Below are 24606 nucleotides of genomic sequence, written 5' to 3' on the forward strand. Positions count from 1 at the left end.
GACAGCAGCAAGAGTGCAGGCTGAAAATACAAGCCATTAAATATTAACATTAAATGTTAAAAATAAATATGGGTTACTTCAAGTTACCGTAAGCCCTTTCTTTTTTCTGACCTAGTTATCTCAGCCACTCCTAGAGTATTGCAAAATTTCCTTCCTAATGTGAAACAAGTGCCAATGCATTTCATCTTGGAGCTTGCCAGGCAGAACCAGCAACTTAGGGCTCTCCCGGGCAGGTGCAAACCTCGGCGACTTCCAGCTTCACCACTCACCCCCAATTCCCCATATAAACAGCGATTTTTGCCAGCTGCAGGCTTAGGGAACCTGCAGCAGACCCCCAAACCCCTGGGTGTTTTTCAGCACAGCCTGACTAGTCAGTGGTATGTATGCTGGGAGGTGGGCACCGCTGAGATCCAGCCCCTCTGGAAGGACGTGCTCAGGGTCTGCTGACACTCTCAGAGCTTTTAAAGCTGGGACAACACAGGCGAAGTGTTTTCTTGCTCTATTTTTATTTAGTTAATGTGTTTTGGGCTCATATATGAATTAAGTGGAGCTGATGTTTATGGGTGAAGGTCTGTAATGCGTGTAGTGCAAGAACCAGGGTCTGCGAGGTTGGTGAGCACAGCGAAGGTCCTGCACGCAGGATGCCCTGCACCGCCGATGCCCTGAATCTATGACAGCGTCAGAATTAACCTAGACTATGGCTTCCTGTTTCTGTGCCAGAGGATAATCATAATCCTTTCTTGCCATTGACAAATACAAGCCCCGTAGCACTGAAAACCCTTCTTACATGCCTGCCAATAAACACAGTGCTCATTACATCTTGAACTAGAGAGGTAGGTTGCAAGACAGCCTGTGCATCTCCCAGCACCAGCCTCACCTTATTACAGGATAGAGACTTACTGTTGCCTACTGTGTATCTATTAGACTATATAGATAATAAGCAAACAGGTTGTACATAGTCGTAAGAGTCTGGGGAATTCAAGGCGAAGAACTGAAATGCAAAGACACACACAATCCCCAGATCCTGTAGCGAGTCCAGCAAAGTAAAGCAGTCACAGAGAGTATGTATTTGTCTGGGAGCTCTCGCTGTGGAGTGGGCTCCCAAGCCAAGGGCCCCAATAGAGATGGCACATAAAGCTTCAAGACCTTTTTCACTGAATTTGTGTTTTACACAGAATTCTTGCTCCATTCTACTTATGATTGCAAATAATTCCATGTAACAGGATGCTCTCATCTGCATGTTTTCCATTTTAAAAATATAAGAAGATGCTCCTGAAGAACTGTTGGAAGACTTGTCTGTCCCCTTTGAATGTCAGCTATTATTATTGTTAGCACTGCTGGTATGTTAAACGCACAATGGAAAAAGCTAGGATATATGGCAGTGCGCTGACACACACAGGCAGGGCACAGGCGATGTCAGGGAAAAGTTACCATGATTTGCTTTTAGGTGTTTAAAAACAAAGCCAGTGACAGGAAGGAACTTTTGCTTTGTTTTCCCATCATCTCTAAGGGAAACATTAAATACATGTGCCAGTTTCTTAAATTATTTAAAGGAAATAAAATCACCTCTTCTTGCTAAAAGCTTGACAGTAGACTACAATAGATGTGCTCAGGCAAGAGGAGCATTTAAATTCTGCAAACCATCACATACTGATAGATGTTTCTGGGCAAACAGCCACAAGAGGAAATAGGATTTTTCACTGATAGCGTCTGCCAACAGGAGAACAGTAATCACGTGGCTCCTCATTAAATATAAATGTAATGGATGAAATCCACTGTAATTGCTGTGTAGCTAGAAGTATTTTTACAAGTATAACTCTAGGTGATTTAACACAGCTTTGGCAGGGGGGTTGAACTAGGTGATCTCCAGAGGTCCCTTCCAACCCCGACCAGTCTGTGATTCTGTGATTCCCAGGGCATGACATACAAATGGTATAGCACCTGCTTCTGCTGCTGCAGTAGTTCTGCCGTCTGCAGCTGTGGTCCGTGATCAGTGCTCTCCATGGTGGGATGCGGGGAGAAACCTGTCAGTGCAAACACAACATCCTCTTCCTCCTCCTCTCGCTCTGCATCACCCGCCTTCTGCTCCGACTGAATGCCAAAGTCTGGGAGGACCTCAGGGTGCTCCATCTAAAATGCAAGAGATGGGACACATCAACACTCTTGTCATTTACCTCGGGGGACAGAAATCTATGGAAGGGCTAAGGCAAGGGACTGTCTTCCCCTGCATCTCTGTGGTGGGATATATTGACTTCTGTTCTGTAGGCAACAGGAAATGATCTTGGGGTGACAGATGACATGTTGCACATGTGAACAAAATACTGCGCAGGCCTGCAAAACAGGAGATCTAGGCAGCCAGAAGATGGGTATAATGTAGCATGATGGATATAATCCATCATGCATTAATGAAAAACTATACAAGACACTGGTTTATTGTCTGATGAAGATACGGAGATCAGGAAGTACCCAAATCTAGCTCTTTATTCTCTCTAATGCATTAGCAAAACACATGACTCCAATAATGACTGGAGGTGGATTGATATTAAATTAACCAGTTCAAAAAACCCAAACAGTGAAAAAATGAAAGCTATTTTGATGTTAGAAGATGAGCTAGTTTACATAGAAGCAAATTAATACTGCTGAAGTAAAGTAGAAGCAAATCATTTCTAAATAGCTACTCATCTCTTGTTTCTGACTCATATTACCACAGCAGATGAAGGTAAAGATGCTCATCCACCCTTTATCTAAGAATACAAAACACTCGAGTATTCAACTTAAGCATACTCCTACCAGACCTGAAAGGTTACTTGTACTGCCAAGTGCAGCCAACACTGAAAAACACCAGGCACCTAAGTATCAGAAATACTGAGAAAAATTATTTAGTTGCCTTAGCAAATGGTTTCAGAATTGCATGAATCTGCAAAATAAATCTATTATTCTCAAGAATTTTGTATAAAATATCAGAATGGGCAAACACTTTTTTAAACTTATTTTTTCTTTAGGTAAGATTTCCAAAGCACATGGCAGTTCTGGATGTGCAACTCGACACAATTTAGCGGCACCTTTCCTCACAGTGCATGTTGGCTGGCAATCACACTCCTGCTGAGATGCGTCAGCTTGGGGATTCCAGGTTGTTATGTACTTCTGAAATTCCTGATCTTAATTTAGTTGCTACTTGGAAAATCACCATGATGACTACTGGCGTACTGCTGCTGATGGTGATAGACGTGTGTATGGAGAAGAGGAACAAACAAGAATGATTCACTGTAAGTTCCCACAAGAAGCTGTATAATTCTCCTGCCAACATGAAAACAGAGCTTCCCTCCATCTGTATTGCTGAAGGCTTTGTAAGGAACACACTGTGCACATGATGAGAAAAACGACAGCACTCAACCCATCTAAACAGATTTGACTCCATCAGCTCCCTAACTTTTTTTTTTCTTCCCCCAAATTACTCAGGAGTAACATCTTTGGGACCTAATTAAATTTTCATTTACTATGAGACAGTTTTTCAGGACCAGATGTTTGACTAGTCAAGGGCTGAGATTTAAAGATGGGTCATCTGTAACATATCACGCAGAATATACTTTAGCACAAGCCAACTTAAGAAAAGGCTTCATGTTTAATTTGAATCCCCTTTAAATCTATGTGTAATTATAAAGTTGCTGATGCCACATCATATTTAAAGTCTACACTTAAAGAAGGGACATCCCAGTACCCCACCGCTTGTAACTATATTGGGTTAAGATGGTGGGACAGTTACCTCTAGCATGTCCTCCCCGTCCTCCTCCATCCGCTTGCCTTGCCGCCAATGTTTCAGCAGCCACTTCAGCTTGACATACAGGAGAAAGGTGTCCTGCTTGAAATGCCTGAGCTCTTGCTGCAGCAGACTCTTCTCCTGGCTCCAGGTCTTCTCTTCCAGTTTGTTCTGCAAAGTCAAGCTCTGCACTTCCAAGTCTTTCCTCCGCAGGGTCTGTATATGCTCCTCCTCCAGCTTTAATGGAATGACAGACACCGTGTCAATGGGGTGGTGGCCTCAGGCGGTCTCCAGGACTTGTACTTTGTTGGGTGAGACAAACTGAAATGTCTAATTTTCATCAGTAGTGAGCAGTTACTGAGTTTGCCTCAGTAAATCCCTCAGCAGTTATGACTGTTGAGGAAATTAGAGGACAGCAGCCGATAAGCTTTGCTTAGATAACCATACCCAAGTAACCTGCTGTGGAAGTGGCTATTTACTTTGAAGATGCATGAGACCTCTGCTGCTGCTTAAACATTTTATACCATTAATATTTTCCTCCCTCTCTTGATTGTATCCCTGCAGGATAGTCCCAGCCCAGCCACCACCCCACACTGCTGCACATATCACACCTCTTAGATGCATTTGCAGCCTTTCCTACCACAGGTGGGACCACAGCTGCCCTTCAGAGAGCCTGGAATACTGCCCTTGCCTCTTCCCTCCCCACCCACAGACCCATCCTTCCCCCTGTGGCTACATCTCCCTCTGCTTCTGGAAGGGCAATGCTTCCGAAGGAACCACATCCAGCATCTCTGATACAACCGGTCCCTCACTTCTCACAGTTCACACTTGGAGGCATCTGAACGACTCACAGTGAACAGTTTCTCATCCTGATATGACTAGATCAGGGACACATGCAGGGACTGAAGAGACAGGAATAAGTTGCAACTCGGCAGTCAACATGTCTCAGTTTCAGTACTAGAAGCACCAAGAAAAGCTCGTTCTTTGGAGTACATGTGTAATTACATCTGTTTCAACACAAGGCCACCTGAAACATTATTCTTTAAACGTGATGCCTCCCTCAATACGTCAAAATCAAACCATGGCATGACCTGCGCCCAGTAGCACTTGTACAAATTAGTACAACATCTCATATTCTGCGTGGATGAGATGGTGTTTGCACTTCAACCAAGCTGTGGTTCACATTGATCAAGAAAAGGCAGATGGAGAACGAGCACAGAGCCCCTGCTTACAGATGCCACTTTCTACTGCTTTCCATTCTGCGGAACAACAGCCTCTCCCTTTGCTGACCAGCTCCATAGATGAAATCTATGAAAGCCACAGTAAACTAACGACCACAACGACTGACACCGTGAGAACATACCCTGCAACAAACAACATTCACACAGGAATGAAGAATACTTCTGAGATTCTTCTTCGGGAGCATGGACCCCCTAGCAATCAATACTGCTATGAAATATATGCTTGATTTTCATGGCAACATTCAGACGCTTCTCACACAGGCTACTGGTCCATACTAGATGTTTACTAAGGACCTTCCTGCCCTTTCAATGACGTGCTCTGGTATAATGCAAATTTTCAGCATCTATGCTATGGCTTAAAAAATTCCTGATTAAATTAAAATTATTTACAGTAGCTGCTAGCTTAAATGGGTTTAAAATGCAGCTTAAAAGTAGTCTGGAACAAAATTAGCTATAACGGTCGAAAAAACGTACATGCAACTCCTAATCACACTCATGGAGATTGTACACTGCTAACACACATCAATTTGATGTCATTAAGCATTGCTAAAAATGAAATAGTAAAAAAGGGGCTTATTTTAAATTCAGTTTTTACAGGAAGAAACAAATACATTTTGTGTTGATGCAGGTTCTTTCACCAAATGAAGTTATGGTTAAATACAGCAAAGATCTGAGTCATTTCCACCAGAAATCCTGGAAGATGATAAAAAAGGAACAATATCAACAGGATGGGCATCATCTGGAAAAAATGAAGAATCCAGAAGATGCTTTTATTCTTCTGCTTCTACTGGCTGTCAACATGAATAGCTAGCTTTGATTTTGCTGCATTTTTCATTGTTTTTACAAGCTGTTAAGATCTAAGTCCCTGTGGTCACAAATTCTTGCAGAAGACCCTGGTGGAGGTAGCTTCATAGAGTATTATGCTTTTTCAATGGCTAGCTATTGCAAAAGAGAAGAACTTTAAGAGGCAGGCATAGCTTCCAAAAAGCTTTCATGGCCAAGGCAACTAGGAAGGAAATCAATTTACTGGTTGCCTTCGAAAGACTATGAGAAAGCTCCTATGGAGATCAACTGGAAATTAAAGCTAGAGAGATACCACTTGGGCATAATGAGATTAGCTGGCACAAGGAAAAATGCTTTACACTATGCAACAATTATGCTGAATTTAGTCTATGAAGTAAATTAAAAAAGAAAACTTCAGTTAAGAGCCAAACACCCTGCAAAAATTAGCAACAGATTTTTTTCGCTCTAGGAGCTGGAGCTGACAAAATGATGGCCTAATCTGTTCCAGCCTTCAAAAGAGCAGGGGGAGCCCATGTAACAAAATGTGATTTATTCACCCGTTATGAATAAGAGGGTTGGAAGCATGGGATACTGAGAAATACAAAAAAGTCCTGATTTGGGTCTCAGTTATGAGTGTGTAACAACAACTCTGACTTCAGTGAAGTCTTGGATTTTCTTTGGGCTCGGAGGGGTCAGAGTGAGGCACAGAGCCAAACTGTGCTCCCAGAGATCAAACGCACCCTTCCCCAGCTCACAGAGCGCTGAAGGGGCCGATGAAATTCCCCATGCAGTATTTCACGTCTCTGCCTCGACTTCCCCTGCACAGGGGAGGACAAAACTTCTCTCCCCCAAGCAGAGAAGCCAAATTCAAAGTGGCAAAATAGGTTTGAGTTTACATTTCCCCAGCTTCCAGAGTCTTCATTTACTCAGATGCAGTCAAACAGGCACAGCCATCAGGACACAAGTCCCCCTGGTCCTGACAAACAAGGTCCACGCCACATCTCATGGTCACGCGTCTCTCCCAGCAGGCCGGTTTTGTATTTACCTGGATGATCTTTTCTGCAAACTTTTCTTGCTCCTCTCGGTGAAGTCTCGTCTCCTGCTCAAGCTGAGCCTGAAGCTCCTGTATCGATACATTCTGTACAGGTAAAACATGGGAATCCCTGAGCTGATCAGCAGGACAGAGGGGTAGGTTTAGCAGAAAATGTGGCTCCATGGTGTAAAATAAAAAAAAAAAGGAAAAAAGAAAAGAACTGCAGGACAGACATCTGCATGACTGACGGTTATCAATAGTTAAAAACAAAGCACAGTGTGCAAATAAACAGCAATGCCCTAAAGATGTGTGGGAATTTCCTGTGTGACTTCTTCTGAAAACTAAAGCTGGGATGCTGATGTTCCTTGCTGGATATTCCCTTCAGGCCGCTGCTCTGGGTCTGCACTCCAGTAGCCAGGACAGGGCACCATCAATGACGTTTGCCAGATGAGCTCATATTTACAGGATTACATATTTGGTGGCATATTTCTTCATGATAATCAAAGCTATACAATTTTAACATCTCTGCAGAAGATGCAGCTAAGGCACATATATTGAACCCAATTATTTATTCATTTGCAACACTTCTGATCAGGCAGTTAATGGGATAGCATTTATTAAACCAACTAAACATATAAGGTCCCTTTCTTCAGACACAGGACAGGTCTCTGCACAAGTTGACTTCATTCCGCGATTCCTACTCAAAGCAATTACTCCACAAAAGTCACGGTGATAAGCTGTGTGAGCTTGAGATCTGCCCAAAATGCTGAAGTATCTCCCTTTCCAGGTACAACACTATTTTAATCTTAATACTTTCAATTTTATGTTCTCATTAAGTTTGGCATCCCATCCACTTTACTTCTGAAGCTTCCTTAATTCAAAAATAAAGACCCAAGAAGGCAGAGTCAGACCTCATTATTTATACTATGTTAATTAATCTTGTGGCACTTACATTCCTGATTAGAACTTTCCATGCCCTTCATTTTGGGTCTGTCACATTGGAGCTAAAACTGATTTGTCTGTACAGAGGCCAGATGCCCGGCCAGATGCCGTCCTCTTCAGAAGCGTGACCACAGAAAACCCTATGGCACCGAACTCCTACTTCCCAGAGTAAAGATGCATTTAAAGAAGGGATCACTTCAGGCTTCAAAGCATAATCCCAAATTCCCTGCTGGCTGACGTCTAGCGCGCTCCAACCTCAGCAGCAAGGACGTCGGGTAGGTTGTGGGACCGCTGGTGGGGCTGCCTCGCCGTGTCCCCTCCGGCACCAGCCCCAGCACCTGTCTCCTCTCCTCGGGCTCTCTCCCCGCTTCCCGAGAGCAAAGCTGGCTGCTCCCGTGGGGGCCGCAGCAGCCCCTGCTGGGACACTTCGGTTGTTCAAAAAGTCTTTGTCACTGTCACAGACGCTCTTTCCTCCTCCAGGGAAGAAGAAGCAAGGCAGGGGGAAGTACCCCGTAAAGCACCCGCAGGACCGCACTCCGCTGCAGAACGAAAGCCACCCTCTGTATACTTTCTGGGCCCTATCGGTTCCTTCTGTACTTGATTCACGTATTGACTTGTGCACGTCTGTTTTGTGCCTGAGGAAAAGACACTTCCAGCTCCCTGAAAGGTGCACATAGAGTGACCAGGAGAACATTAGCTGCCTTATCCATTTCATCTCATGCCTTAACCTCTCTGCAGACATTTTGTATTCCACAAGGCCAAAATTCGATCTCACAAATAATTTGGAAAGAACTCCTTGAAATGGGTTTTGCCAGTTTTGCACCATCATTTGTAAATCATCAGTTTCATTTTCTCATCTAATAAAGGAAAAATTATTTTCATCAGAAATTTCGGCATACTTTTATTCTGATCAGGCTTCTTTAGGAATATGGCAAACAAGAACTGATGTACCTAGTTAATTCAGGTGTAATTAAAAAAACATGTGTGTTCCTTCTTTTTATGAATTCAAAATCAGCCAAAAATCATGCAAAGTTGATCTGGTGAAAACATTGCAATGTTCTTCTGTTGGTAATAATCACTGATCTTAATAAGCCTCTCCTTACAGTCATACAATTACACATTTAGATGGTTAGAGATATTATCAGTCTCGGGATTCCTGAAACTGGAAGCTGAATCAGAGCAGCAAAAATTACCAGGAAGGTAAGGTGTGAATTTTTCACTATTCACCTCACACTTGTGTTTTCCAATGATTTCCTAAAAGATCATTTGTTCTCCTTCAGACTTGTATTCATTGGAATCACACAGTTACATACATAGCGACATCACCTTATGTCTGCAAAATTAGGGCAAGAAAATGATTAACAACTCATGCAATTTTTTTAGAAACATGTAGCCCATGCAAAGCCAAGGTTCCGGAAACTTGGGCACTGGGATCATGTGATAACTGCTGGAATTCCTAAGAAAAGATTAAACACATCATAAAGGCAGATAGACTATTACACGCACACTAGACACTGCAAATCTTTTTACAATTGCTTTGCCTCTTTAAGGATGGTAGATTTTTTATAAGTGGTAAAGTAAATGTGGCGAAAAGCAGTTAATGCATGAATGCAGAGCCGCACACCTTTCTCCTTCCAATGCAACCTGAGGACTCTTCATAGTCTATAATTTCATATAATGTAATCGCAACCAGAACCACTGGGATTTGTACGGCTCAAATGAAGAGATAAGGCTGCTTAAGCACCTAATAGATTGCCGCTAAACATCTGGATCGTGAATGAAGAATATGCAGGGATTTATCATGTGGTATTTGTATATGCAGTTCAGGAACCTGCAGTTGCACTGATGGCCATCTATATGTTCATATGTGGAAATCAGGCCCCTATCATACCATCAGCAGGGCGTAGTCTGTGGCACAACTGTGGTTTTGTTTTGTTTTGGTTTGGTTTGGAAAACAACACTGCTACAAAACGGACACAAAAGTTGAGAACCTGTTAACTTCCATTCTTTGTTTCCTTTGTTCTCACTAAGGAATGCGCTACAGGAGGAACAGAAAACACCCGGGATGTGACCGACACCACACAACCCACCGACACCACAGCAACAGGCACAAACTCACTCCAGCGAGACATACAAACACAGTATGACGGCAGCTACAAGCTAGTGCTACTCCACCACAGCGCCAGAGAAACACCTGCACTTCATCCGCAGCGCGACACCGACTGACACTTTCCCATCTATCCCAATTACGGCATTTCCAGATCCGCTTCCACCCCTGTCCTCTCGGACAGGCAGTGCCACATCCTTCTGCTGAGCCGTTTTCTCTCACCTGTTATCACGCCAGAACAAGTTAATCCACGCCGATGTCTTTACCTCAGGAGGATATGCAGAGAACAGTTATCCACGCTCTGGGGGCTTCACCACCGCTCCGCTCCCTCCTTGCACCGACCCCTTTCTGCCCCTCTCAGCGTGCCGACGGCTTTGCAGGTTACTTTCCAGCTCACACAACCCCACATTCCTGCCATGACTTGTTCTTACGTGACTGCCATCCACCATCCACGGCTGGGTTTTACTTCTATATTTTCTCCATTTTACCACAGCCAATTACAATCTCAATTTGCCTGCAAACCTAATCAGTTTATATGCAACAACTGTGAACATCAAATTTCATGGAATCTTTCTTTTTAGTCTCTTTTTTTTTTTTTCAGGAGGGATGGCCTGAGGAGCCAGGGCAGACAGGTGCCCACCAGCATTTATGGGCAATAGCAAAGAAGCCAAAAGAAGAACACTTTATGCCGCCCCCCTAATGCTATGTTATAATGCTTTGATATTTGGACCTCACATTTGACCATGCAGTTTACCATAACTGTTCCTTTTTCACACTTGACAGCTGACCACTGGATGCATACAATCAACCAGATCAGAAACTTCCAGTGCCTTTTGTATTACTTCTTACATACAATACACATCTAACTGAATTCTCAGAGGCTGCTTCTGAAGATGTACTCTTCTCCTCGCCCCTTAAAAATAAATGACATCTATTTGCTCATGTACAACAGGCAGTTGTGTGGTTATTTGTCTGTGCTCATATGGAGAGTCTCTCATTTTGGGAAAACACAGAACACTTTGCTTCAAGTCTTTAAAAATCCATCTCATTGTATGGGTAGTACACAAAGTCTCACCAAGTTCAGTTAGGACTGGGATATCCAGATTTACATCATAAAGGGTCTTTTAAGCCATTATATTGCCAACCTTTATGGAATCTTGCAGAGCAAGAAAGAATACAATTCATCAAAGTAACTTATTCTTGCTGCCCCTAATCTTGGTGGGAAGGAATACTGTCAGCACCAGTTTGTCTTTCTTCTTCCCACAACTTTGCATGGGAGGAATAGTGGACACTAAGAGATACAACTTTCTATGTGGCCCTCATTCGTTGCTGTGGGGTTTTTTCCCAGAAGAAAGGAAAGTGACAATGTATAAAACACTCACTGTTTCCTTTCTGGGAAAACAAAATCTTAAATAAGGGCAAGAGAAAAGGATGTGTAAATTTTCAGCACATGGCTGGGAGCTGCTGCAAAAGCTATCCAGCTGAGAAGCTCTCAAGTGGAACTACGAAAATTGCACAGAAGGAGCACAGACACTCCAAAACCAGCTAAAAATAGAACATTCAAAATACAGACCCAAATTCTCCTCGTATGTCCAAAATGGATCCATACAGAAGTTTTGATTCAAAGCAGGTGGTAAAGTGACTTACCTAACATCACTGTATCTAGTTGGTCCACACTTAACCCAGGTACTAACTTAGAGCAATAGAGATGTTTTATATTTCTTACAGACATGACAAGTGAGGAAAATGGATAAACAGATTAAGAACGGTCTAGAAGAAATTATTCTTCAGTGTGAGCTCCTCCTGCTTTATTACTCGACCTTGGGAAGACTTGCTTTTTAAGACATGCTCTCACTTTCTCTAGCCTATCTGCTTTTATTTTAATTCTCTGGTGATAACTTGTTCCTTTTAAGTCAATTTTCTTCAGTGGTTTGTTTTCCATAACCTGGGAGTGTCAGAGATTTTGTGGCGTTTTTCTACACAGAGACAAATGTGTAAGTCTTTAAAAGCCATGTATGAAAAGAATCCAAATCTGAAATGCAAAGATGAGTGCTGTTGCCTTTGGTGATACATACGTACTGGGGTAAGGGCAGAACGGATAACCTCTGAAGGAAACAATCAGAGCTAGGAGCTACAGCTCCATTTTAGAGCGTCAGGTATCAAATACTGCAACAAACTAAATTTGGTCATTTGAAAGAGTGAAATTTTTTCTTCTCCGGAATTTCTTCTTGTTTCTGAATAAACAGGACGAGACTGCTTAAGGACTGCCTTTTGTTTATAGATATGCCATGAGTAAAAAGGGTAAAATTCACCAGATGAAAAATTATTTACCATTTTTCCCACTGGTTCCCATTTGTTGCCATAGCAATCCTTTGATTTGTGCTGGGCGTTTGCTCCATGAAGCGTTGTGTTATGTTTTGTAGTTCCTCCATGTCTGTTAGTCAGGGCAATTCTCACTTGTTCACTCGCTTTTTCTTTGGATGGTAAAGAATGATTTCTCCCTCTCACCATAACCCGGCCCTGCTAAAATCATGAATAATGGATCGAACATCCACCCCAATGGGCTCCAGCCTCCCGCAACAGCAGCTGAATGGCTTGTTTCAGCGAGAAAACAAAGGCCTGCTCTTAAGGCAATTTCAAGATATAATTTCCCTTGGACTGTGACTCTAACCCACCTCTTTAACATGCAAATGCATTCTAATAATACTGTTGCACTAACAACTGCAGCGCAAAGCCCAAAGAAGGGCAGATGTTTACGGTTAGGCTACGGGATAGTTTCAAGCACAAGTCAGTCTGCATTTATTGTATTTAATCAAACAATTAGGCTCCCACGATATTCATTTTTAAAAACAGGAGAAATAGCTAAATAGAAGCTGTTCAGCATTGCTTGAGAAAATTGTCATTTAAAACTCAGCTTGGTGAAAATTAATTTAGAAAAATGGGTTTGCTTGCTTGAAAAGAAAACATTTGCCTCACTGAAACGAAATGTGTTGTTCTCATGCTGAAAGTCCATACGCAGTAAGAAGATCATCAATCAACGTTATCCACTGGCCAGTGCGTGTATTTTCACTTCATAAGTTGAAGCAGATAACAGCTTATGTGTAGCCACCTCTGCTGTGAGCATTGAAAGACTTGAGTCTCCATCTCAAATTTCTGTGGTAACAAAAAATACCCCTTGGTATTTGAATAATATTTTTTCCTGCTCATTCATCTGGCACAAAAAACCGGTAGTTTTTGCTAGTGCAGTGTATGAAATCAAAAAAGAAAAGACTAGAAATGATACCATACAAAATTATTTGGAGGAATCTTCTGCTTTGCTTGGGTTTGACTATTACAGATTATGAGATTTCAATTGTCTGCTCACCCACTGAAAAGTTTCCGCGTAAAGCAGCGTAATATTCTTTGCTGCTGAAGTAAACCTGACTGAAACCAACACCTTAGTCTTCAACTTTTTCTCAAATTAGGTCCTTTGAGCCCCAGCCATGCCCATCTTTTGAGCACATCTGGACCTAAGCTGGCTATTCTCTACCTTTGATTATCATTACTGGCTTGCTCCTTGTCAGGCTATGGTGTGAAAACTATCCATCCTCTGTTCAAACACAGTTTGCTGTACACAGTTTACACATCATCCCATCCTGAGAGAGGAAAAAAGATCTTGCGCCAAAATTACCCAAATCCCTAATCTTAATAGAGGGCTCACATATACAGGGCTGATCGAATTTAAACAAATATTGTAAACATTTCCTGAGGTCATTCTCTGACCTAATCTACCATAACTGTTGACCAATACAATTGCAAAAGGATCCATGCTGAATGGCAAGGTTTCTCTACCTCATCAGCCCACTTCACAGCTGAGGAAGAAAGACTTTACCTTTCAGTGAGAAACTCATGGTGTCCTGGGTTTATCAGATATCCTTCCTGAGGTTTATTATCACTGGTAAAAGTGAAAAGTTGGAAGAGAAGCTGCTGAACAAATTAATTATTCTACTACTACCAAAACTCTGTATTGTCAGGATAATTCAAAACAAACAAAACAAAACCAGCAAAGAATTACCTGTGTTAAGATGAAGGGCCACTCTCCCTTTGATATTCAATACAGCATCGTGCTGCTTGGCTACCAGCCGCCCCGAAGCTTTTTCTTCCTACCCCTGCTTTCTAGTGCTTATCACCTACGCACAAACCCAGCTGTCCCAGCCAGCATATCCTCCTTTTCCCAGACTCAAGTAGGAGTTTCAGATATACTATATGTGTCTTTAGATATGTGTCTTTAGAATTAAACATATTAAAACTCTTCCCTCACTAGAAGCTACTCTAACCACCACAGTTTCAAGGTGGATTTGGCTTCCCAGTGTCCAGCAGAAAACTTTTTCAATGCTCCGAGTATTTATGGAGACAGATTAGAAATTGTCTTCTTCAGGACCAGTTGTAGTAGCTGGACAACCTACGTTCATGAGGAAGCAGCTAAGGAGATGTTTACTGAGGCGAATATGGCCTCTGCATGGATGAAGATTTAAATAAAAACTGATCAATGTTTTTCATGAATGGAAAAGTACCGAACAACCCAAACAATGGAGAATTCTGCTTTAAATAAGTTTTTTTGGAAGCTGCAGGGTGCTGTGTTCCCTGTTGAGAATCACCGTGCACATCAGCATCAAACCCTCTCCTGCACAGACTACTGCCAGGCAAAACGCAAAGCCATCTCTATCTGTAGACTTTCCAGATTTAAAATATCCAACAAGGTGAAACCTGAAAGCATGATCTCACATCGGGGCTTACAACCCCTTCCAGAGATCTTTCATCACTAGACTCAATTGCAGTGGGTCCCTGAGCCGTATTTTCCCACTTAGCGAAGCTACTGGGAGCAGGGTGATGAGTCCAAAGTCAGGACTGATTGCTTCCCTGAAACTGCAAGGGGGAAAAGAGGTCAACCACAAATTTCACAAGAGGGGTGCTGTGTTTGGTCCAATTGACTCCCCCAGCCCCTGGCTCCTGTTACTCATCTCCTGGCTAAGGCAGCAGGACGCAGCGAGTAAGCCGGGCTGCTTTGCTGACCTCTAGACTGAAACAGCCCTTGTCTGCTGGCCTGTAGAGTTTAATGTCTCCATCAGCTCTGCGGTGTGGGTCGGTGGTGGCTCGCTGGTGGTGAATCTCTTGCTCCTCTCCACGATCTCGTTTGAGCTGCCACTCCATCTGATCCCTCAGTTTGGACTGTTAGGTGCATGGGCGGTTTATAACAAAAAAACAAAAGGACAGGAGGGAATAAAGAAAACCAAAATGGGTAAGGTAGACGACTGAAAAACTACAAGACAAAGAAAAGCGTGAACAGAAAAACCAACTTAAATACAGTGGCATAAGATAGTGAAGAGAACAAAACCAAAATGAGGATGAGCAAAATGATGGGCTGAAACATCTGAAAAGCAAAAAAGAGAAAGAGAGGAAAAAAGAATGCAAACACTGGTTATGAGGCGCATGCAATGAGGATGCATGAGTCAAACCAACAGCAAGCATACAAGTCATGAAGGATACGGGACATAAGGCTCTTCCTTCCTTACTTGTGCTGTGCAGAAAAGCCATATCCAGTGTGGCAGTTGTGGCAGTTTAGACATGCGCCCATGGGCAACGCTTTAGGCAAGGCAGTCCTTCGCTGGCTACAGAGCTTCTCACTCGCTGCTCGGTTAGGGGAGTGAGCTGTAAGCAGGCTTTTCAAAACACATCACTTAGAAAACTGCATTCGGTTGGGTTCTTTTGGCAAGGCTTTTGAGAACACGCCTGACCCTTAGACGAGAGAGCATAATAAAGACCTCCTCACATTTCTTAGCAAGGCTGCTAATTTACATTCATCAGAATTATTTTTTTTTTAATTAATCTCCTCTTTCACAGGGAAACACTGCTGTTACAGACAAAAAGAAGACAGATCTCTATAGCACCAGTGGATTAGCCTTTTTGCCATGAGGAACCGCCTCGGAATCAAAGGAGTTGTGCAAACAAATAAAAGAAAAAAAAACTATAAAGTGTTTGTTTAACATTACATACTTCAATACATTGCGGGTCTGAAATCATAACAAAGCAGCTGTGAGGAAAATTAGCTCTAGGGTAGCGATGCCAGAAAAAGAGAGAAAGAGTAAACAGAAAGAAGGCAAACAAGGGGTCGACATACCTGGAAGTCGGTGATTAACTCCTTCCCCAGGTTACCAATGGGAGAGTCTCGGGACATGGACGTCATTGTGGATAGAAAACTGGAAGACTCTGTGAGATGGGGAAGAGGGGACAGGTCCTCCATCTGCTCCTTAAGGCCCTCTCCAATGTGATCAACCTTCTCCAGGAAGGTCTGCAGCTCCCTCCGGAAAGCTTTCATCCTGGAGTTGACTGTGCCCAGAAGCTCCGGTTCGTGTTTATCTTCTCCCCTTTCCTCAGCACTTCTGAAATCCTGCTCAGTGGATGGGCTGCTGGTTACGTGCACCTTCGCATCATAAATCAAGCTGTCCGTATCGGTGATAAGGCGGTCTACCGTCCTCTCGAGCCGCTCAGCCTCGCGTTTGATGTTAATTAAAGACTTGGTGTCCTCTTTCACTCTCATCAGCTCGGCAGAGCACAGGTCGCTGACTTCCGATGGCTTCCCACTCCCAAAACCTGACGTCTTCTCATAAACTTCTTCGGAGTCGCTCTCGCCCCCGATGGGCCCCTCTCTTTTTGGTTGGGGCAGGCGACCCTCTTCGCTGTCACTCTCCTTCTTCCCGGCATCGCTGTCAGCATCGCTGTCCCTGGGGCTGGAAGTGCGCAGGCCCAGGTGAGAGGCAAGATCGTAACGCTGGACATTGGACATCAGGACCCTGTTCTCGTACTGGAGCTTCATCACTTTCCCGCTCAGCTCATTGATTTGCAACCTGGCTGACTTCAGCTCCTCTTGCAAGGTCCCACCGCACTTGGATGCCGTGTCATCCAACCAGCCCGGCTCCTGGCCTGGCTCGAACTTGAATTTGTTCAATTCATTTGTCAGCTGCTTGTTGTGATCCTCGATTTCGGAGATCGACCGCCTCAGCAGCTCTGCTTCCTCTTCCACAAACTGCAGATGCCGGCGCAGCTCCGTGGCCGACTCCACGGAGTCGCCGTAGGGCGAGGTAGGAATGCTTGAAATGTGGTCCCTGCTGAGACACTCTTTTTCATACTGGCACCTCATATCCTCCATCTCAGCTTTAATCCCCCTGTTCTCCACCTCCAGTTCCACTATTTTTCTGCCCAATATGTTGGCTTCCTCCTCCACCAGCTTCAAGCGAAGCTTCAGCTCGGCTTCCCTGGTGCTGGGTGGGCCACCTGCCTCCCCCGTCGGCAGGGGACTGTCCACATCTCCGTAGATGGACTTGTACTTCTGGAGCTCCTGCTCCAGTTCATCCTTCTCCCTCCCCAGTTTCGCCATCTTCTTACGCATCAGCGCTGCCTCCTCTTTGGCAAACTGGAGCTGGCACTTCAAATCAGCACTGTCCTCCTGCCAACAATAATCACACCCCCCCCCCCAGATTATGTTAGAATAGAAGCACAATCAGTAGCTTATTTTCCAAAATCTCCACCTCCCTGCCCTCTGAGCTGTATCTGTTAGGTATGCAAACAGCACACAGACAGAGCTGCACAAACCACACGGCTGGCACATTTCGTGGCTTGGTCCTGGTTAAATTGGCAAAGCAGTCTGACCAGAGTTAAAGAGGGGAAAAAACCCATCAAGTGTGCATGTGCAAGTGTTCAGTGATGCAAGAGTGCCAGCGCAATGTTTAGTTCTTCTCAAATACTGAGCACATTTTCTGGAAAATAATGACTCAAAAAGGCTCCATGATTTGTTGGCACTTTCTGTTCCATTTATGTTTAATGATACGTTTGCTCCTTTTAGCATCATGAAACATAGACTACTCAGATGAATTTGTTCATCAGAATCCCAAATCTCGGGCTCCTTCAGCTGAAAAGCACAAAAAAAGTGTGCTAAGCTGCGTGGTTGCGTTATAAAGTGAAGACTTTAATTGCTCTGATCTGACAATGCTGTGAAATAGCCGGCATGCCAAACTCGCTTTCCAAATAGGAAGCACACTGTTGTCTCTGCTGCTGTTGTTATTAGGACGGACCACATTGTGATCACTGTCTCTGGTACGGACAACTGTTCACAAGGGAGACTGGTGAAAACATGTGAAAAGGAAAGAAAAATTCATTAAATCGTGGTTACATCCAAATCCATCCCATGTGAAAACCTGCATTTTTCAGGAAGCAGCAAGGTATTAAATGAGAGTTTGATTTTTTTGTGTGTGCTGGGCATTTTAAAGGACTGCATCTCAACTCAGATGAAAACTCCAGTGTGTATTGTGCTGAAATAAGAGACAAGGTTAAGTAAATTCTAAGCCAGTGAACAATTTCTTTGCATGAATCACTTGCATGAATTGTCATGGAGATACAGGCACTTGGCCTCGTAAGAGACACATTTATCAGCATCAGCAGTAAAATGGAAGGCAGGCTTTAAAAGATGATCCCTTGAGACAGCAGATTTTATCATTGTTGGTAGGCCATGTGGACATATGTGCAATTATCTAGGGAAACTTCATTTCAGTCTCTGGAGCACTGTTATCTTTCACAAGCATCATTTTGTTATAATTCCTAATAATGGCAACCAAATCCAGAAGAAAACATGACTGGCTTTAATTGTTCACCCAGATCGGGCTATTAAAAAAAAAATAATTTACAAAACTAATTAAGGCTCAACAATCTGAGGAAATTATTTAATTTCTAAAGCACACACCCTTGCACATTGGTAATGGTGTCTTTTATGTTACCTAGGTTAATTTTGCCCCATTCTATTTAGATAAATACTAATTATGTCTTAATTTCAGCTATTAATAACTAAACAGCCACAAAAGGAATCAGTTGTATACTTCTGAACTGTCAACTTTCTTAACGATTCTGCTTGGCACAGGTTGGGACTTTTAAAATACTAAATAGTAAAAAAGTTATCTTAAATGTTAATAACATGATAGAGGTAAACAATAGTCAAAGTTTCTGTTAATACTTGTTTTTCAGTGATAATCAGGAGTCGAGCTGATCAGTTGACTGACTAGAACTCTGGTCATCACGTTTCTGGCACCAGAAATGTGAGTTTCCTATCAATACAACGGAGGTGCATATCACTGGTTAGAAGCAGAGCCTCTAGAAGATGGGCTTGCTTTCCTCTCTGTCGTCTCCTCACATACACACACCTCTTTTTCACGCATCTATTTGCAAATTGCTTTTCTCTTTATAACTCAAAACTGCAAATGAAGTATCAGATTAAAACCTGGTGAGACTCCATGCAGCCTCCACTGAAGTCACTCTGAATTTTGGTTGCTCTGGCTGGATAAGGCTGTATGACTAATGCATCGTCTTTGGTCAGGGCTGCACAATACATTACCTCTGTTTTTCCTATCATCGAGAATCAGTTTATCCCTGCAGCTGTAAGTTTTGCTTTCAGGTAAACACAAAGATCACAAGGAAAGTTACAGCCAGACCAGTGCTGGACGTCAGAGCTCACAGGTGGGGTGATTACTCCACTTTATTTATTTATCTGTTAATAGCTTGGAAATAATCACATCTGACTTTTTCCTTATTCTGCCTTTGTAATCCAGCATTCTTCCCCATGCTTCTTGTCTGCCTTCAGCTGCCAGCGCCCAGCCGTCAGTGAAGTGGCACCAGTGCTCCCTTGCACCTCCTTGGCTGCGGGCAGCTGGGCTGATGCCCGTGGGGCAGGACCGATGCCTGTGGGACAGGACTGATGACCGTGGGGCAGGACTGATGACTGTGGGGCAGGACCGATGTCCGTGGGGTGGGACTGATGCCTGTGGAACAAGGTCAGCCTGCCTGCATCCCCTGCCCCGGCTGGCAGCGCTGGGATCCAGGCCCTCCCAGGGCTCTGATGGGGGCTCCAGCCTGACACCCGCTGCCTTTCCAACAATGTAAATACCGGTCACCGAGTCGCCCTTGGGACAACGCACTCAGCATTTTGAAGCTTTTGAAGAAAAGGGAAAGGCTTCGATGGATTTGGGGTCAGGGCCCCACTGTTTTTGCTCAGCATCACTGCACGACTCAGTGCATCTGCAGAGTTAGCGCGTTATTATAGCAGGACAAAACCACTGTTAACTTCTTACAACGGCACGACTTTACTGCCAGGTTCTGTCTATGAAAAAAAAAGGATCACATTTGTAACTTTTGTTTTTTGCAAGAGCTGAAACAAATGAGATTTTTTTCATTATACAAACACAAGCCTCAAACAAAACAACAGAGCTGATGGATGTTAATCTGGCCTACTAAATATGGATCCCATCTGGAAAGGTGAGAAAGCTCTAGATCTTCCCTGTTTCTCTGCCAGGGAGCACGACTACTGAAAAATCCCATTCCCCGGACAGCTTTTTTCCAAAGGAAAAGCATAGTCAGGAGAGATTTATCAGCCAGATCTAAGCTTGCCAGAAGGGTAGGACTCCAACCTTCATGCATCTGTCCCTCTGCAACTTTGTGTACAGAAATATCAGCGATTTCTTGATCAGTTGAAACCAAGTAGAAACAGCAAGAGGGCGAGACACCCACATAAGCAAGTAGAGTTTTGACATACAAGGCAAACTAAGGAGGGGCCAAATCACCAAAATAAAGAATAGTTCATTATGAGTTAAATCACAAATTAAAAAAAAAAGGAGAGGGGAAAAAAAAAGGAGAATACAGTCTTTCCAAGGTTTTGGAGGAACAAGGGGCTTGCATCCAGGGGCTGCAGGCTGGGCTATGGCACAGCCTGACTGCATTTCACATCCAGTACGTGGACACTTTACTAAAAGGTGTACGTAGGACAGACTGTATAGAAAGAAAAGAAGGAACAACAGTGCAACGATGTTCTGTCAGTCATGGTGCTAGTCATAGTCTTTAAGAGATCATTAAGGATGAATGGGAATTAATGACTAGATCCCTCCCTACAGAGTCTGCAGTCTAATTTAGACAAATGTAGAATGTGAAGATAAAGAAACGAAAACTTAAAGGAAAGAAATGAACTTAAATTCATTATGCAATGTAAATGATATGATGAGAATGAAGAGCTGATCAAAAATTCCCAAATATGATATTTCTTTTCTGGCAAGAAGACACAAAGATAGATAGAGACCAACGCCATCTCCTCCACCACCACCACCGGCTCCAGGGAGCTGCCAGGCAGAAGATGGGTAAGCAGTTTTGGGGTTGCAAGTCTGACGACAGGGCGGTACGACCAGCACCCAAGCACCCGGCTGAATGCCAGCACTCCTACCTTGCGCTGGAGAACCACTTTTCTTTGTGTTTTGCCTGGTGCCTGGTATTTTCCAAGAAGCTCCGTTTTGCAATTCTGCTGAATAAAAACTTTTTTTCTTCAATACGGCTAGAGGTGGGTAAGTGCTACTACGAATTCTGCTTTTACATGACCTCGAGACAATCAGTTTCATAGGTATTATTTACTTGGTGTGCCCTGTGTTGGGTGCAATGTTCCAGCTAATTTTCATGATGTGCTCTTCCTAAGTTAAAACACCAGTCTTGGCACATGCTACACATATCTGTAAGTGTGCGGATGCAGAGAATCTAAGTTTGTGGTTGCTTTTCACTCACAAAACATGTAATGAGTATCTGAACTTATTTTAGGTATTTTGGGCGGCTGTGCCTGAAGAGCAGCGTTTTGAACCTCCCGGGCTGTGTCCGTCCCTGTCCCTTTGGGCCATGCCCACAACTGACGGCTGTTGGACCAGGCCAGGCACTCGCTGTGGTGCGTGCCGCTCTCAGCCAGCACGTACCCCTGAGTGGGTACCCGGCTTTGGAGACAGCCCTGGGTGACACCCTGGAGTTGGGGGACAGCAAGGACGTGCACCTGTAGCTGGGCCATGCCTGTATAGAAGGCTGTTTCTCAGCCTTCCTACCTTAAAGAATTGCTGAAGAAAACTGAACGGCCACCTTGCACACTGCCGTTGCAACGGTTTTCGTTTTCAAGCCCAAATCCTTTGCTTGCACGAGTTACAACGTGCGTGTGCAGCATAAAGGGTTTTTTCCCCTGAGTGGTTTCCAGGATGACTTCCCCATGTTGTGAGTGGTGCAGACCTGACCCATGGTTACTCGGTTAATTCTGTTAAGTCCTTCTTTAGGCTTTCCAAGGCAAACTACTCTTAATGCCTGGATTTGGGCCAAGGAAGCAAGCACAAGGAATCCATTCCCTCTGCACTGCTCTGTATTTCCAGTAATGAGGAAAGGAAGGTCAGTGCTGCCCAGAAACCCCACTGGACCCAGCCATGCCTGCATGTAGCTTCAGCTGTAATCTGCATGTGTGCGGGCGTGTGTGTGTATATATATATATACACATATGTTTCATCCATGTATTTTACAGACTTGCAGAAAAATAAACTGCCTGACCTAACTGATGACTTAATTCTCCATAGCAGGTGCTGCAGGAAGAAAGCCCAGTGCCCCATTTTAAGGTCTGATTAAGCCGTGCTTCTATCGGCTCAGTGGGGATGCTCAGTCTGCTGTGTCCCGGGAAAGCAGGCTGCAGCCCCGGCCACCACAAGCCCCTGCTCTGCCCACTCAGCTGCCCGCCCTACCCGCTCAAGTGTAACATATTGTAATGATTTATTATCGTTGTTATTACAAATCAATGGATTTTAAGACTCCACTGACTCAGAGACAACCCGTAGGTCTGGGCTGCGAACTCTGAGCCTGCCGAAGGGGCAGAAGGGGAGGTGCGACCTTTCTCTAACGAAGGCATGATGTCGCTCTTGGCTCCTTTCGCAGCGAGGTGAAACACTATCCTCATCTCTCCGGCTATAAACAGCAACCATACGGTTGCCGGGAAAAGCTTTAACTCCTACAGTCGGCACAAAAAGCAGAGGAAACTGGGCAGACCGCTTTCCTGAGAAGGATCAGCCTACAGGATTTCAATAAAACCGGTGTCCAAAGGGAGACGGAGTGGGTAGCTTAGGCTCTGTGTTGTATCTCAGCTTGGGGGGAGCACAAGTTCACGAGCTGCCCCCCGACACCAGGGAGAGATGGAACCCGGGGCTGCAACGCGGGAGCTCGCGAGGTGTCGTTGTAGCGTGTGAACTGCATTCCCTGCCAAGATGCTCATTAGCACAAAATCCCTGGCACCGCGTATAAATTTAGTTAGTCCCTAAGCTGCGGTCCAATTACTTTGTGAGGCAAGGTGATTTTCTCTTCTTGTAGAAAACTCGCAGCCTGATTCTGTGAATACGAGTACAACAAGCCCAAGAAGCTGCACGGTTTAGAGATAGCACTGGTGTCCTAAATTCCTTCTACATGATCTCTGGGAGGTCTCAGTAGATTAAGGCCTAATTGCACTCTAGTTAATGTGCCTGATGGTCCTGTCAACACCCGTAAAAAGAAACTTTGAGGTTTATCATGTGACTTTGCTCAAAAACACACGTTTGTGAAAACCGTACCTGCGTAAATGCCTTTTTTTCTTTGTGCATTTCTCTGCTGCCTCTTCTCTTCAGGGAACTCTGCAAGAGAAGCAACGCTGAATTAGCGATAAGCTAAACACAAAGCCTGCAAGTTTGGCAGGGCTGACCACTACAAAACTAATTTAGGAGAAAGCAAGAATATTCTCCCGAGCAGCTGGGGATTTTATTTTTCATAATAATCACTAAACCCCCAAGATGATCAGGACTTTGTCAGTGAATTTTTCAATGCGTAAAATTTCCCACCAAAGAAAAAAAGGAACAAAGTTAGTTAAAAGTTCACAGAGAGAAAAGAAAACCCTCTTTTCTTCTCTGGACCACCACAATTTTTGGCAAAACTTTCTTTTTGCATGGGGCAATGATTTATGTTTGATTAATCCAGGGCAGAAGTCCAAGAATGTTACTCACAGTGGATGTGAAACACATTGTGGAAACCTCAGAGGAAAGCAACCCCCCGAAAAGGGAAGGACCTGGATGTGTAAGCTCTGTGGCGTGGCATTACTGGTTAATCTGTGCTAGCAAACGCCCTGAGGAGCCCAGATAAAGACCAGGTAATTCTCCAGGTATTTCTGAAGTCACTTTAGAAATTAGATTTGGTTGGCTTTGCAAATCTTTATATCCCTTTATAAGCAGGTTTTTTAAGACATGGAAATGATGTCATCCCCACTGCTTGGTTTTCAGAAACCTCCCAGCACCCAAATGGAAAAGCATCGTTTTCCTGAGGAGTGGGAGGCGGAGCAGCAGGATGTTCCCAGTCTTTGCACTGACTTGTGTCTCAGGACCAAGTCCAAACCAGTGTGAGCTGGGTCTATTTAGAGAAGGCATAAATTTGACTTCTGCAGGTTGAAGTATCAGAGGGGAATGATGGCTATGAGGCAAAAAAAAGGAGGAAGCTAGAAACTGCAGAGTCATTTGGATTCAAAGCTGGCCGTATCGCTCTGCCTGTGCCCAGAGCCTGAAGGCTGATGCTCCCCAGCAATCACCCTGACACTGTGGCCTCTTTTATTTACTAGTTCTGTTTATTTGCTCGGCAGGGGACAATTTCCAGCTGAGGCAAAGCCCAGGCTGTCACGGGCTTGCCCACGGCGTTCCTCCCCTCGGGCCCGTGCCATGGAGCTGCGTGCCTGGACCAGCACCGGCTCCCGTGTCCGACGGGTTAAATCCCGGTCTCTGTAACCCACACCAACCCGTGCTGCAAACCGTGAGCCCAGCGCAGAGGAAGGGAAAGGAGGGAGAGGCATCCTGTTAATTAGCTAAGCCCAGTCTCG

The 24606-nt window shown here is 44.1% G+C and overlaps 1 protein-coding gene across 1 annotated transcript in view; it reads right to left on the reverse strand.

Annotated features, from left to right (window-relative positions):
* The window catches only part of MTCL1 (microtubule crosslinking factor 1), a 47347-nt gene extending 23997 nt beyond the window's left edge, over positions 1–23350 (reverse strand). The window contains 7 exon segments of the mRNA XM_009700339.1: positions 1942–2130; positions 3764–3994; positions 6827–6919; positions 14916–15071; positions 16021–17346; positions 21154–21228; positions 23321–23350. Of these exon segments, the coding sequence (XP_009698641.1) occupies positions 1942–2130; positions 3764–3994; positions 6827–6919; positions 14916–15071; positions 16021–17346; positions 21154–21228; positions 23321–23350 (2100 nt within the window).
* Positions 23351–24606: the final 1256 nt, after the last annotated feature.

Source organism: Cariama cristata, unplaced genomic scaffold (genome assembly GCF_000690535.1).
Source record: "Cariama cristata isolate BGI_N322 unplaced genomic scaffold, ASM69053v1 scaffold10395, whole genome shotgun sequence".
Taxonomy (NCBI): domain Eukaryota; kingdom Metazoa; phylum Chordata; class Aves; order Cariamiformes; family Cariamidae; genus Cariama; species Cariama cristata.